At 47.9% G+C, this 15,115-nt stretch overlaps 2 protein-coding genes across 10 annotated transcripts; one reads left to right on the plus strand and one right to left on the minus strand.

Moving 5' to 3' along the window:
* Nucleotides 63–3,794, minus strand: BTG4 (BTG anti-proliferation factor 4). 2 transcript variants are annotated; one of them, XM_021376244.1, is made up of 5 exons: nucleotides 3,614–3,794; nucleotides 3,086–3,281; nucleotides 2,692–2,829; nucleotides 2,320–2,515; nucleotides 63–2,159 (listed from the first exon to the last, which is right to left on the minus strand). In XM_021376244.1, the coding sequence occupies exons 2-5, from the start codon at nucleotides 3,256–3,258 to the stop codon at nucleotides 1,989–1,991; spliced, it is 678 nt and encodes a 225-aa protein (XP_021231919.1). In that variant the 5' UTR covers nucleotides 3,259–3,281; nucleotides 3,614–3,794; the 3' UTR covers nucleotides 63–1,988. The 2 variants fall into 2 exon arrangements, with proteins under 2 accessions (XP_021231919.1, XP_021231918.1); XM_021376243.1 differs by having other exon boundaries at nucleotides 3,086–3,278; nucleotides 3,614–3,793.
* On the plus strand, nucleotides 5,907–13,457 carry C23H11orf88 (chromosome 23 C11orf88 homolog). Of its 8 annotated transcripts, XR_002432663.1 has the most exons (6): nucleotides 8,685–8,773; nucleotides 9,691–9,814; nucleotides 10,105–10,157; nucleotides 10,449–10,718; nucleotides 10,974–12,465; nucleotides 12,953–13,457. XR_002432663.1 is itself a non-coding variant. In XM_021376204.1 (5 exons), exons 2-5 carry the CDS (start codon nucleotides 8,423–8,425, stop codon nucleotides 10,507–10,509), a joined length of 525 nt encoding a protein of 174 aa, XP_021231879.1. In that variant the 5' UTR covers nucleotides 5,907–6,064; nucleotides 8,386–8,422; the 3' UTR covers nucleotides 10,510–11,779. The 8 variants fall into 8 exon arrangements, 7 of the variants coding, with proteins under 7 accessions (XP_021231879.1, XP_021231877.1, XP_021231873.1 ...); XM_021376204.1 differs by lacking the exon at nucleotides 12,953–13,457 and adding an exon at nucleotides 5,907–6,064 and having other exon boundaries at nucleotides 8,386–8,773; nucleotides 9,691–9,750; nucleotides 10,449–11,779; XM_021376202.1 differs by lacking the exons at nucleotides 10,974–12,465; nucleotides 12,953–13,457 and adding an exon at nucleotides 6,163–6,758 and having other exon boundaries at nucleotides 8,386–8,773; nucleotides 9,691–9,750; nucleotides 10,376–10,500.

The following is a 15,115-nucleotide window of genomic DNA, read 5'->3' on the forward strand; positions in this document are numbered from 1 at the left end:
AGTCACCGTACATGAATTTATGAAAGAACAGAACAAGAATTTTAAATTATGTCACAACCCACTGAGGATCCTCACTTTAATTGCTGCATCGTTCAACATCAAGTATTCAACACTGAGAATGGGTGAATTATTACTGCTTTACAAATTATGCACTCGTTATCTCAGAACTGCTGTGTAAAGCACTCACATCTTCACACTATCCACAAACTCTTACTTAGATCTCCCTAGGAGAGAAAAAACAGATTAAAATAGCTGGATTACACTGCTGGAGGACAAGCTGTGTTATCAAAGCTGCAAGAATGAGCTGGAAACACCACTGCTGACTCACAGTGACAAAGGAGCCTCCCACCTCACATCTTCTCCTTTATTTACTTTATTCAGCACCATACAGATCACAGCATTTGCACAAAGAGCTGACTTCATTTTGAAGTCTTTTAAAAAGGAAAGCCTCTATAGTAGGACCAATTTTTTTTGGTACGTGATCTACTAAACCCTATTAATACCAGGTTTATTGACTTGCAATGTGTTTTTTTTTCCTGAAGAAATACAGGAAGTCATGGTGAAGCACGGCAGACACTACCTTATTTCAGAACAGGAATATAGAACTTAACCTTATAATTTATCTCCAGCCACATTGTACTTGAAAGCTAAGACAGGATCCAGTTTGTGTGACTATGCCTTAATACAAGTGTTATCTTTTTTTTTCCCCCCTAGACACCAACTATGAAATTACCTAAAATCTACGCTATAATTTCAATCATTTGTTTGACTTTATTTATACAGGCAGCCCTCAAGGCTTAAAATGCTCCTGGTTGTCTTCTTTTACAAAGCCTCTCATTCAGGACTACACATTGGTCATTTTCATCACTGCTTATGAGGTAGCAATAGGTGGACTACAGCAAGTAGAAATGACCACAGTAAGCAGTCATATGTGTTTACACAAGCTATTAAGTTTTGACAACAAGCTTGTTGAGCATTTTCAAGAGATCTATCAGCAGGACAAGCTACCACCATCACTTGTTGCCCTCATGGCCCAGTTTAAGGAGCAGAAGATGAGTCAGGTAGCAGGAAGAAAGTCAGAACTAAGCCATTGTGTTGAAGTAACTGCCAGTACTGAGTTAAAGAAAAAAATGCATTATAGAGTATAATTTAGAAGCCTAGTAGCATTCCAATGAATCCTTTTTTACTGAAAGCCTACTCTGCATCTGTACAGAGCTCGGGCCTAGTGAGAAGACAGCTAAAGTGACTCACATTGTCCAGAGCTAGAGGGAAAGCTTCCTGTGGGACACAGCACTGCAGAACAGCAAGCAAGGCATCCTTAGAGAAACAGCTCCATCCTAGAAGGTGACGTGTTTGCTGTGTTAGCTCACAGCTGGGGAGAGCTACACCACCACCTATCCATCCCTCTCCTGTCCCTGGGCTGGCTCCTTCTGACAGGGGAGCCATAGGAGCCAGAAGCCCAGCTGGAGCCCCAGGACTGTCCTTCACAGCTGCACAGAGCAAAGCTTCACGCATGTTCTTGCAATGTACAGGCATTTTGCTCCCTGTGCAATTAAGCAGTAAGCTGCTGCCCTTGCTACCTTGGGCAGAAGGAAGCAGACTGTCTTTCAAAGCAACTCAGAGGATGCATTTATTTATTATCAATCTTCCTTGACTTGTGTTTTGGCCAAATATCTTTTTTTAAACTCCTTTCAGGCACCAAGAGGGGAGTGGACGGCTTTTAAAAAGAAAACATGATTAGATTTATTGATATATGCATTTCCTTTTTAGCTTACAAGTAGCATCTCACATTAATTTTTCAGTCTTATGTTAACATTGTTAAAATATTAAAACATTATATAAAAACCCCAAAGTTTCAAGAGTACAGAGTAAGAGGATAGGGAACAGACAGTAAGTACGTTCTCTTTTTACGAAGCTCTGTAGCACCAACCTCCATCCCATAGCATAGCTTAGTGGTAGAGGCTGTTGGAACAGGTACAGCCACAGATCTACCGCTTGGTATTGATCCAGTGGTATCTATCAACACGTGGTCCTGCAAAAGCAACTGTTGGCCTGTAGACTTTGTAAGCCCTGTGCTGGGCGTAGGATGAGCCGGTCATGTGCGTCTTCCTATGAAGATACTGAGACCAGGACTGTATGGGTGTCTTGCAGTAGTCAAACTAGACAGCAAGAAATGAGATAGCATTAAGATGTGTCTGGGCAAGAAAAGGGAGATTAGTCTGGCCAACAGCTGTTAGTCTATCACAGTCCTTCATAAAGAAGCCCCCAGGACAGATGGTAGCTCCTACCAAAAGGGACAGACCATTGCCACATATTTACCTGGTAGACACTGTTAGGATTGCTGACAGTAGGGATAGCTTTTGGTTCCCTACTGAAGCTCTCCTCATCTGAAGAGGTGCCAGAAGGATAGTCTAGAGCTGCTCTGTCAACAGCATAGTTGATCTGCTGCGAAAGCTCTGGGTTCTCCTCTCCTTCGAAGTGAGCAATCGTGAACGGCCGGTTCTTCTCTCCATACCTGGAAGCAACTGTGTTTGTGCCATGCAGCTCTGCACTAGCAGTGTAGATAGCTGTCAGTGCTCACCTGACACTACCAAGGAAGCACAATCCTGGTCTCAGGTAATAGGCTTGTAGAGGATGAGGTTCCCACAGAACACTTGATAGATTATGGCGTTAGTCACAGGTTCAACTCACCTGCAACACACTTCAAATGGATCAACCCACAGAGTCATCTCTTTCGGCAAACCAAGCTTATTGAAGTCCACGTTACTCTCCACACAAGCTTGCTCCAGCAGCGGATCCCTTGTCTGATGTTTGTTGATCCTTATACACCTAGGAAAGAACAAGTGCAGCTAGAACATAAGATTTCACTGCTGCTTTGCAAGTCCTGCTCCACGAAATAGGATTAAGTTCACTATATTTCATCTTGACACAGCTGGCCTGGTGGTGCAAGTTCTCACTTACAGCCTCTACCAGAAAGTTGTCAGCAACTCAGTCATTTTTAGAAATTTATTATATGAGTCAGCTTAAGACCACCAGTTCCGCACTCAAGAAGTCAGGCCCTCTCTCCTTCTAAGGGTCCTCCTACCTGAAGGCCTGTCCTCGGGATGGATTGTCCAAGTACCAGTGATTCTTGTACTTTTCAAACAGTAGCGCCGTCAGCTTAGCTGCAAATCTCTCTATTTTATGCTTGCTCAGCTTGTCTTCCCTTTTTATCAGCCTCGTGATGAAGAAGACCGTAGCAGCAATTTCATCCTTCATTGTAGATCCAAGTGCTTTAACTGCTGGGGAATCATCAGAAGGTATGAGACACACACTGGATTGATTTAATGGCATTAAGGTACTATCAAGTTCCAAGGTATTAAAAGCCATAACCCATGTCAGATTAAGCTTGAAGAACCCCAACTACCAAAGAACTGGTTACTTTAGATCAGGGTACTGACCAGTTCAACAAATTTCTAGAAAGCACTCACGCTGCACACAGTGTAAAAGCATAGAAGGTATTACTTCTTAATCAGCATTTATGTATTGCAATCAGCACCAAGCAGTGTTGATATATATAAGTATAAATAACTTACAAAGTTATTTCACATGCAGTGAAGACCACAAACATTACCTTTTCAGACCAAAGTTGTTAAAGACCTGAGATATATTTCATGTACAACTTCAGACAGTCACAGAAGAAACAGATTTAATGCTACAAAAACCTTTATAGCTTTTGCTTGCTTTTTTTGAATAATAAAAAAAAAAAAAATAGAGAAACTCCTCCCAAAAAAAACACCCAACCCTTCCCTCACTATTGTACTACCACAGCTTGCTCAGGTTTTATATACAGGTGGCCCTGGAGAATGTAACAGCATTCAGGTGTGCTCCATTAGGTTGGTCAGCATGCTGGGCTCAAAGCTACTTCCAGTCTAGGTGGTTTTATCCCAGTACTAGCTTCCTCTTTTAAGGTATGTTTAATGGATTTTTGTCTCCATCAGTCTGTTAGATAAATGCCAGCTTAATGCTTAAGTGAGTAAGTTTGATAAGTCATTAAAAGCTTCACTGCTACTAATGGACTTTGAGCACCACTGCTCCTTTCCCTATGAAGCCCTCATGTTTGGAATGCTCTGTCTCAAAGATTGGATGACTCTGTATTTATCATAGCACAAATCTTGCTGGTCATCTAAATAAACGTTCACGTTTTCTGATGACTCTGGTCGGGTTTTATTTTATTTTTTGAGGTATTTCACAGAGAATGCAAATGGCTCTGTTAAAAGAGTTGAAACCAAGGCAGCTCCTGGAATGTGAGTGCTTCGTTAACGGCCTCAAGTTGTGCTAGGGGAGATTCAGGTTGGATGTTAGGAAATACTTCTTGAGAGAGAGGCCAGGCACTGGCACAGGCTGCCCAGGGAGGTGGTGGAGTCACCGACCCTGGAGGTGTTCAAGGAACATTTAGATGCTGTGTTGAGGGACATGGTTTAGTGGGGCTATATTGGTGGTAGGTGGATGGTTGGACTGGATGATCTTGGAGGTCTTTTCCAACCTTGGTGATTCTGTGACTCTATGCTTTGTTGTTCAAAATTTTAGGCAACATATGTTCTCTTTTTCCCCTCTTCTGCCTGTGGAAGTTGTGTCACCAGTGTCAGATATCAGCAACCATTCAGACAAAACAATAAATTAAGGTGAAAAGAGCTGAGCGTTTAAACAGGTTCTTGATTTGGCTGTAGATGTCGTAGCCAAGCAATTCAAGTGCTCATAGCGCTGGTTGGGGTCAGAGGAACGTGTCCATCCATGGGTCTGTGGGCTGCCTCCTGCCTTCCGCCTTCCTTCTTCCTCCAGCTCTAACTTGTCCGGACAGGCCCTGTGAGCTGGGAAGTTCCATGATAAAAGAAGTGACGCTATTGCACAGAGGAGAATCAGAGAGGTCTGAATCCCCACAGCACCTCCATGTGTTGAGTTCATTGTTCCCATAGCTAACAAATACAGCAGTAAACAAACTCTTCACCTGAGAAACCAGACTGGCCGTGCAATAAGTGCTGTTTCTTGGACGAGAAGGGGCCAGACCCAGGACTATACCAACTTTCTGCGTCAGACAGGGAAAGAAAAAAAAAAGGAAAATTTAAGCAAAGTTCTTGGCAACCTGTCCAGCTGGCTCTAATTATTAATGTTGCCATTGAAATAAGGCTATGAGAACATTTCAACTTCGTGTTTTTAATATCATGCATGAATTCAAAAGCTCTTCTGTTAGTGACAGAGAAGCCAGCATGGCAGTGGGCATTTCTGAGCTCCCGTTTCACTGACCAGTAGAACTGTCTCTTTTAATTAGGCATTCTCATTGATCCTTCATTACACTGTCAGCTGTCACTGACTGCAAGAAAACACAGCCTTGGGTCCACTGTTTAGGGAATAAAGAAAGTGCCAACAAGAAAATTTAAGCCATCCGTCTCAACGTGAGGTCTGTGAAGCAGGTCAGCCAGTTGTGCTCGCATCCATTCCCGGTTGTGTCCAAGCTGGATCTGCCGGCATCCCAGCAGTTCTGCAAAGAGCATGATGAACAGCCAGGAGTTCTGACTGACGAGGATCGTTGGATAAATGAGCACACGTTGATGCCTTTGGGTAAAGGGGGCTGCTGGGTTCTTTAATCATTATTGGGAAGAAGAAAAAAATAGTAATAATACAACACCAGAAAACACTGCTTTGCTGTCCCTGGATATTCATGGGATGTATCCAGAGCTCACTGAAGTCAATGGAAATCTGCCCAAAGGCTTCAGTGGAATTCAGGTCAGGCCTGAACTCAGCACCAGCATTCTTAGCTAGATTAAATTGTGGGTCTCCTGGTCACCAGGCAAGCCTAGGCATGAAGTGCAAAGGGAAAAGAGTCAGGTGCAGTTTCTCTAGTAACTGCAGGCCAAACCTAGAGCAAACAGATTCCCTTAGCACACCACTGGCAAGAGCCAGCCCTGCAGAAGTTTTTGCATTTTTCTCATTGAGTACCAGTGGAACTAAGAGCAGCTTGCTAGTGGCAGCCTTCCTTCTCCAAGCTGTTTGCTTTCTGTGGATGGTCACCTACAGACACCTTCAGGTAAGCAGCTGAAGACACAACTATTGATGTAAGATCAAGAAGCGTGAGCTATTTCCGTGTGGGAAAACATCCGAGATGACAATCTCCTTAGAGAAAAGGCCTCTCCATCTGCTTCATCACAGCTGTGGGTCTGTCTGTTCTGGGGCCTCCTTCTGTGGCACCTCGCTCCTGCTCTGACTAAAAGCAGCCTGAAGTCACAGGTATCACCCCCGAGGCGTGTGCTGGACCATAGGATGGAGCATCAAACCTGGATCACCCTCTGCAGCTCTGGCCCAACCCGCAGCCATCTGACCACAGGAGAAGGCAGAAACTTGTGCTCTGTATTGACTTTGCCCATAGAAACCTCTTCTGCAACAAAGCTCCCTGTCTCAAGAGCCATGTGGACGGTTCAGAGCGTGGGTCCATTCTCCAGGCACCAGCCCTGAGTGACCATGGCGACAGAGCGTACACAAAGGCTGCAGGCGTGGGGCTGACCCACAGCCCGGGCTGGGGACACTCCTGCACAGCCATCCCCTGGGGACAGATGGGGACCCAGGTGCCACTGTAGGGTCCATCCCATCCCCATGTCTGCCTGGGAAAGCGGTGCCCGGTGGATGGAAAGAGAAAAGAAAGGAGGAGACAAGTTAGCTCTTTTCCTATTGATTATTTTTGAGCATTTTATTACAAATTCAGTCCCTAGCAGGATTTTCACAAGGTAAGCTTCTTAAGGGTAAGTCCTGAATTTTTTTTTTCTGCATTTTAAGAATACGGCGGTTATGAGTGAAAGCTAGCAAAAAAAGGTTTAATTTGCAGGCAAAGTTATCCCTGCAATCTTACAGGCTCTGTCTCATTGCTGAGTAAGCAGCAGCCTGATAAATCTATATAAAATAGGTTTATTGTATTATTAGTTGCATACAAATACATTAGACACGAGGCACAATTAATTATAACTACTTGTGCCTGTTCCATTTTGTTCTGCAGAACAGATTTTCCCATTTCTTTGGTAGCACTACCACGTTTGAGCCGTGTGTTGGCTGACAACCAGCTCTGCCTCTGCCCCTGTATCTTTGGGGAAAAGAGAGAGCTCTGGATTTAGCAGAATAACACTGAGGGTGGTATGACCCATGCTTTCCAACAATGCCAACTGTTGTTATAATAACACGTGGAGTACTTTAATGTTAATTATTGGAAGTGCTTTCTCTTTTTTCCAGGTTGGAATGCCACGACACCATCACAAGAGTAGTGCTTGGTTTGTAGGCAGTGTAGTTAGCTGATTGTACCCAGCGCCCCACAATCACTAAATTCACTGCCATCAAAACAAGGCACAGGATCCCACGTTACAGCCTCACTGCATCCTTATTCCTAGTGCAAAAATGATTAGTGTTTTTACAGCCTTATTTCCAGAAATGTTAGCTGCCCAGCAGATATGTATGGTGTATGTTGCCAATATCAAGTGAAATATTAGATTTGCTTAGAGGTATAGTTTGATTTTTGGGTGGTCCTATCTAGAGCTGGGAGTTGGACTCAGTGATCCCTGTGGTTCCCTTCCAACTTGGGATGTTCTATGATTCTGTGCTAAATTGGTGCTAAAATCCTTTGGAACGTTCCTGGGACAAGAGCACTGTCCGCTATGCTTAACTTGTTCAGTTGCACAAAGACTTTTTGTAGACTGGATTGTTGATGCACCAGGACTGGGCTGAGGATTTGTTCAGTTCTGCCTTTGGTTGATCTGTCGGGTACAAAGAAAACCATTTGCATTCAGCTTTCATGTCAGACTTAAACCAGTAACCCAAGAGGTTTTGAAGCACTGATTAAATATTAAGCTACAAATGGGTTTGACTACGACCACTTCACTTAACATTCAACAGTTATAATAAGGGGGAAAATACAAACTTCATAGTGTTATAACCTACTATAATATCGGGGTGGGGGGGGGTGTTGGTTGCTTTTCTTTTTTTTTTCCTTTTTTTTTTTTTAGAAAACCCAAACTTCCAGTAGGAGGAGGAAGGGAGGACCCTCGTCCATCAGCCTGGTTACTAGGCAGTGTAGTTAGCTGATTGCCACGAGTACCAATCACTAACCACACAGCCAGGTAAACAGGCTGGGGAGACAGCCCAGTGGAAACAAACAGGAATTCACCTTGCCCACAGGACATCCCCCCAAGCACTTGTGAGCAAAGCGAACATTTTCTTCCCAAAATTTGTAGACATCCTTCCTGACATCTGTAGGCTGTGCTTATCTCAGCCTTGGGCTTGCCAAAATTTGCATCTGTCTACACGTGCTGAAGAAATGTAATCCAGCTCCATGAGTTTTTTAATCAAAACAATTGTTTTTATCGTCAGTTTGTACAGCAGGGCCCCAGCACGGGGTGACAGGAACATGCCAGCAGAGCGCCAGCACCGTCCTCAGGCTGTGGGGCAGGAGTGGGGCCACCAGATGGAGATGGGCCACCAGGGCACAGCCCCATGCAGCCCCATGAGCACGGAGCCTGATGGGCCCCTCATCTTTGCCGGCTCGAGCCCAGCTGATGTGGAGTTCGCCCGCATCTTCTGGAGCACAGCCATACTGCCGCCTCTCTTTGAGTCCTCCCTGGGTCCCACCAACCTGCAGCGTGAGGGAGCGTCCCCTGGACAGACCCCATCCTCTGGGTGGACCCCTGCCCACAGATGGGCCCCGTCAGCAGCTCACAGCGTGCAGGAAGATGAAGCAAAAGAAAAATACCGACTGCAGGTAAGAGCCGCTCAGCCTGACTCTTTGCTTATCGCCATTCCTGATCTTTGTGTGTCCTTTGATGGAGCTCTGGAACTTTGGAAATGACATCAAGAGCAGTTACAAAAGTGGCCTGGACCTGGCTAACAGCTGTGCAGACAACAGCTGGGTGTGCTTCCAACACTGATGTAAATCTGTAGATAGAACCTTTCATTGAAGCCACTATCAATCTAACCTGTGTATTAACATCCCACATATGTATCACGGATACAATGCACACAACTAGTGGAAACCAAGACAGCTAGCATTAAGTCTTTTCTGAAAGAGTGGTCAGGCGCTGGAATGGGCTGCCCAGGGAGGTGGTGGAGTCACCAACCCTGGAGGTGTTCAAGGAACGTTTAGATGCTGTGTTGAGGGATATGGTTTAGTGGGGTTATTGGTGGTAGGTGGATGGTTGGACAGGATGATCTTGTCGGTCTTTTCCAACCTTGCTGATTCTATGATTCTAAATACACAATAACATGGCCAGCCTGACTCTGCAATTATGCCATGTTGTTTTCAGTACAGGACGTGCTACAAGCATCAAGTATCCAAAAAGAAAATGAAAATCAGTGCACTGAACGAGGCACGTGGCAAAGTAGTTGTTGCATTTAGAGCGTTCGTGTCACCAGGCTGAGCTGCAAGCCAGCCATTCTTGAGGGCTTTGTAGAGCATTTGGTGGTCAACAAAGAGATTTCAAAGTTATTAACACCGTAAATCTGATGAATCAGTTTGATCCATTTAAAATAGGGAGTCCTGGCTCTGCCTTACTCCTGAAATCTCCAGATGCTCGCGCTAGCTCTCAGCCTCCATGAGGATTTTCGTGTTTGCACTGTGAGCACTGTGTGCTTTTAACTCATTATTTTTCTGAGCTCATTTTGGTAAACGTTTCTTCTCAGGCCAAGAAGAAAGAAGAAATATTGGCTTTGCTGAGGAAACAGAGGGAAGAAAGGGTCGCGGTACGTCTGGTGCCTTCGGGTTACGCTCTGACTCCCTTGGGCCACGTTCCCGGTGTGCCTCGAGGTGCGTGCATCCTTACAGCACAGCTCCTGTTCTTGGCTGGATCTGCTGCAAGAACCTTCACAGCCTCTCTGCTGTGCTCTGAGGGGCTTGCATTCCTTCCACCGATGTTTCCTTCAGCGTTAATTCATGTGATACAGAGCAGAGAGAGTTGAAGTTTTACCCCGTGTGAGGTTAAACTTCTGTCCTTCCATAGGGCCCTATGTCCTGACTAATACAACTGAATTATGTTTGATAGAAGGGGGTAGAACTGGAAGGAACTGGTGACGGTCAGTGGGTCCTTCTCTTTTCAGAAAGAGCTGATTTCTCGTCCACATAAACCAAAGATGAAAAGCGATCAAGTAAGGTAAGGAAAACACCAAAGCTTTCCCATCTCAATAGCCGGGATCTGCACTGGGAGGATTAAGTTCCATCTTAGTTGTTCCTAGTATTTTGAAAATAACTCAGTTTTATCCTATATTAATACTTCTCATGACAAAACTTAGAAGTGGAAAGGCGGAAACTGCTGCTGTTCTGTACTTGACTCCTGTACCCTTGGTTCGCGTTCCATTTGTTTTTCCGTAGATCGTAGGATCGTTTGAGTTGGATGGGACCATTAAAGTCAATGTACCACTTCATGAGTCTCTATCCGTTGCAGCAGGCAGAAGGTGTCTGAAGCAGAGCGCGAGGATCGAGAGGCAGTGAAAGCCCTCAGATAGTTCAGCTCTGTCAGCCGCGCACATCTCTGCTTTGGTGACATCTCTTGTTGTTTGCACTGACACTCAGCGTGACGGACGACGGCTGGGAGGGGATTGCAGCAGCTTGGCAACCTCGCCACACGTCTCCTCGTTCTGCTGAAGTTAAAATAAACACTAAGTTTGGGAAACGTACGGAGCTGTGGTGCCCTAATGCGATGGCAGCAGTTTTGGTAAGCCCTCTCTGTTGTTGTCATGTCATAACCACTTTGTGTCCTATGGCACTGTGTTCCCAGTGGTGTTCTTCTATCGGAAGAGACCAAATGCAAGTAGCAGAACGCGCATCCACCAGTAATTGCAGAAAGCATAATGCTGCTGCTTGCCGTGGATGTATTCCAATGTTTTCCTTCCTTCAGAGCCAGTACAGAAATGTTTTCCAATGGGTTCAGCAGACACATATCCTGACATAGATGGATTTCCTTTGTCAGGTGTTATTCCAAGAACTCCCAGTGTACTGGTGCACCTTTAGGACAATGACGAAGGCTCAAGTTCAGCCCTAAGCCCAGGCTGCGTCAGCTCAGGTGCTCAGCTCTTCCTTGTATTCCAAGCATTTCCATATGACCAAATTGCTTGATGACAGTGAAGATGTGTCATCTTTACGGAGATGCCACACTTTGAAGTGTTGTCTTCTAAAAGACATGAAACTGGTTGTCTTAGCAAATTATCGGTCCCATTCTGCTGAGATTCAAGTTCATTCATCAGTCAAATAGCTCTTGTCTGTAAAGCCAAAGTGCTTGGGCATTTCCTAAACCCAGACCCTGGTCACCAAGGACATGGGAAACGCAAAGTGAGGTCCCCGAATGCCATCAATGCGTTTTGCAGAGATGATACAGACTGTGCAAAGCCACAGCGACTTCCTCAGTGGTTCCCAACCTGTGGTGACCTGGGTCCCATTCCCTCCCTTGCCTTCCCCTTGCCTTCCCCTTGCCTTCCCCTTGCCTTCCCCTTGCCTTTCCTTTTCCCTTTCCTTTTCCCTTTTTTTTTTCCTTTCCTTTCCCCCCCTTCCTTTCCTTTTTTTTTTTTCCTTTCCTTTTCCCCCTTCCCTTTCCTCTCTGTGATTTGTGTTTGGAAAGTTACCCAGCAGAGAAGTCTGGACAGTGATTGTGTTACCCCAGGTGTACTCCAGTACACAACAATGCTGCTTTACTCCTTTAGATGCTAAATGTTTTTCTTCTCTAAAAGCATGACATGCTCGCCTCTCATTTTCACAGCAAATTTCGATGTTTTGCACCAACTTTGTCTGTTTCCTAATTTAAAGACGGGATGCAGAGTCCTCTGGGTGGGGAGATGCGGAGGGGAAGAGGAATGGGGACCCGAGGGGAGCAGGGTCCTGCAGCGTGCCATGGCCAGTGCTGGGGGTGAGGGCAGCCCCTCAGCTGCTCCCTGCTGGCACTTTGTCAGCTGGGGCTTCAGTTCTTGCTCCTCCCCTGCAAGCAGAGCACTCAGCAGGGACACAGCCAGCTCTGCCTGGGGGACCAGTGCCTACAGGCTGTGAAATCCACAGCATCCCCTCTGATCCCAATGGAGACAGCACACAGCAGGACCCACACAGGCAGCGCGGCAGGGCGAGCGCCTAGGAGCCCTCCCAGCTTCAGTCCATCCCCATCCCACCTCTCTTTGCACCCCAGGAGGGCTGGGGGTCCCTGGGGCCTTTCATCTCTCTCTCTTTTCCCCCTGGTTTGGTTCTGGTTTTCTGTGTTTTTGCACAGGGTGTGCGGGGTCTCAAAGCACACTGGTTGGCACACGTGCATCCTCTGCCCATCAGGTCAAGCTGAAAACAAGCCAAGCCCCAACTGTTGGGTTGGAGGCAGTGGTTTTCCTTCCCCAGAGCACCTGTCCATGTGGCTCAGTCCTGGGTTGCTCTGTTTTCCTGCCTGCTGCCTTTCTGCCCAGTTTAGCAGAGCCCATCACCTCTGCTGGGTAAGAGATGAAGGTAAAATGGGAAATGGGCGACCAGCACCCATGGGGGGCAGCCCGCCCTGCCTTGGAATGGGCACTGTTATTGTTGCTGCCTGATCTGACTTTGCTCCTCACTTTTGTGATGATGGGGATTCTGATTTCCCTCTCCCAGGGATGGATGTGAGGGGAGGGAATTAAGCTGATAGCAGCAGGCTCTGCCCAGCAACGCAAGGCTGGGAGGTCAAGGGCACAAACCAATACATCAAGTAAGCACAGACCACTTTATTGATGGTCAATCATTGGCACTGCTGTTACAGACAGCTCGTGGTCTCCACTTACAGAGATATTTAAAGCCCCAGCAGGGAGCATGGATGAACCAGAACCCCACGGTGCACCCCAGCCCCTTCTGTTTTCCTGAAGCAGCAGTGCTGCTCTTACACATGAGGGAAGGGGGGGCGTTAGTGCATAACGTGTTCTACATCCTCAAGTTGTTTTTGATGTACTGCAGGCAGCCCCTGGGAGCACACAAGAAGCTGCAGGCTCAGCCCTCAGCGCATGGCAGCAGCTCTGTAACCATTTAACTGGTATTACAGCTGGAAGAATAAATGCAGCAGGGGCCCTCAGCAAACATTGTCTTCCCTGCAGCCCCCACTCAGCTCTGCCGCTGCTTTGGAGCCAAGTGGAACAGAGAGCACTCACTCAAGCATTTCTGTGCAGAGCCTCACGCTGCTGTACGACAATGCTCAAGCACCCATGTGTGGCTCTCAGCTGGATTCCATGGAGCATTAGGCATACAGGAGCACCAGTTATACTTGATTAAGTCATTATCGTGCTCTTAACTGAGACTGGGAGCAGAGTCCACAAGCACGTGCCAAGCAGCATGCGTAGGGCTGGCCTCCCAGCCAAGGCAAGGCGCTCCCACAGCAGAAGCTGCCAAGAAAGGAAAAGCTGCATCACCAGCCTCACCATTCCCCTCCCACCCCTCCCCTAATTGCATTTTCCTTCCCCATTTTTTAAAGACACCCTTCTTCTGGGGACCTTCTCCAAGTACTCACAGCACATCAACATCCTGCAGATCAAGCAGATCATCGATATGCCCCAGGTAAAGAGGAAAAGAAGGCAGGTAGATAGATAGCACCCAGCAGTGCTGCACGTTGACCAAGCTCCCTACCTGAGCACCCAGCAGCAGCTGCCAGAAATCACACAGAGCTTCATCCAGAACAGAGGTGGGACCTATAAGCTCCTCGAGCGCCCCAAGGTAGACAGCCTCACCGAGGCATAGAGGCAGCTGGAGAAGCAGCCAGGCACTGGAGCACAAGACCTTCCTCAAAGCAGTACATAGTGAGCTCTCCTCCCACCCCTCCATCCCTGGAGATGAGTTCCCCCATCCCGCACTTGGCCAGCTTTAGAGAGGAGCCAGGCCACCCCCACTGGCCAAGAGAGAACAGCACTGCAAGGAAGGCAGTCCCCAACCCAGCAGCAGCATCACCTCAAGGACCTCTACCCAAGCGATGGAGCACTGCAGGAGCTGCAGAACACGGAGCACAGCTCTCCAAGGCCCTGCCTCCCACCTTTCATCCCTGGGGGTGGAGTACCACCAAGAAGTAGCCCCACTGCACAGGACCCCCAGGAGGAGCTGCTCCCACTGGAATCCATCACCACCTCCTTCCCCCAGGGAGACCTGAAAGAAACACAAATAAACTGAGAACTAAGCTGCCACACCTGCACGATTCAACAGCGCTGCTCACCATCACGCTGCTTCTCCACACCCAGGAAAACAGGCTGGAGGAGCTGCACCCCACCCACACAACACCCCCCACCCTCCAAAAGGGCACCCTTCGGCCAACCAACACCACACAGGGAAGCCACTGCTTCTGCCAACAGCCAAAACGAACGGGGACCAGAAGGAGTGGGGAGTACAGAGCCCACACCAGGCAGGGCTGGGGGATGTGGGGTTCTGATGCATCCAAGGGACCAGCATGCAGCACTCACCTGAAGAGCTGAGGTCTGCCTGTTGGGTCAGCTCTGCCTCTACATGGAGGGCACACGCTGCATCCTCCAGCAGAGCTCCATCACTGCAGCTCCCCAACAGGGGGATGAAGGCAGGGCTGGTTGCCTTCCTCTGGGAGATGAGCTGCACCAGGACTCAGGGAGAGGGGGAAAGAGAGCAACTCGGGGGTGCTGAGCCCCTGCACCCCAGAGCAGGAAGCAGCACCAGGACTCCCAGCTCTAGCAGGGAAGGGCTGCTGGACCCTCACACCCCACAGCAGCCAGCACCTCCCACACTTCTCACTGCGAGAACCCTATCCTCCAGGGGAGCAGCAGGCACACACCTTCAGGGCTCGAAGGGAAGAAGGGAAGCACTAAGCTGCAGCGTGGGACCTCCCCTCAGGGGAGCACCATGCACACCATCACCCCACAGCCAGGAGGAGCTCTTGGCCCCCAGAACCAAGCTCCATCCTCAGGGCACCACGTGCGGGCTGGGCACACAAGGACAGGGCTCACCTCACCCTGCAGAGCCACCAGCAGCCTCATGCCACCAGGATCCTTGCTCCAGCCCCGGACCTGCAGGAAGAAGAGCCCTGAGAGCTGCGTGCAAGGGGCTGCTGGGGTGGGAACGCCTGCACCAAGGAGTAACGGTGCCAGCAGCCCCCAGGGCAGAATGGGTGCA

This window comes from Numida meleagris, chromosome 23 (assembly GCF_002078875.1).
Source record: "Numida meleagris isolate 19003 breed g44 Domestic line chromosome 23, NumMel1.0, whole genome shotgun sequence".
NCBI classification, from domain to species: domain Eukaryota; kingdom Metazoa; phylum Chordata; class Aves; order Galliformes; family Numididae; genus Numida; species Numida meleagris.

Coding starts and splice junctions, on each gene's coding strand:
- BTG4 (XM_021376244.1), bottom strand. CDS start 3,258: ATGAAGGATGAAATTGCTGCTACGGTCTTCTTCATCACGAGGCTGATA. Junction 2,516..2,691: donor CCATTTGAAGTGTGTTGCAG/GTGAGTTGAACC, acceptor AGTTGCTTCCAG/GTATGGAGAGAAGAACCGGC. Junction 2,160..2,319: donor ATCCTAACAGTGTCTACCAG/GTAAATATGTGG, acceptor CTTGCTGTCTAG/TTTGACTACTGCAAGACACC.
- C23H11orf88 (XM_021376198.1), top strand. CDS start 6,628: ATGTCTGCCTGGGAAAGCGGTGCCCGGTGGATGGAAAGAGAAAAGAAA. Junction 6,759..8,385: donor CCTAGCAGGATTTTCACAAG/GTAAGCTTCTTA, acceptor TTTTATCGTCAG/TTTGTACAGCAGGGCCCCAG. Junction 8,774..9,690: donor AAGAAAAATACCGACTGCAG/GTAAGAGCCGCT, acceptor GTTTCTTCTCAG/GCCAAGAAGAAAGAAGAAAT.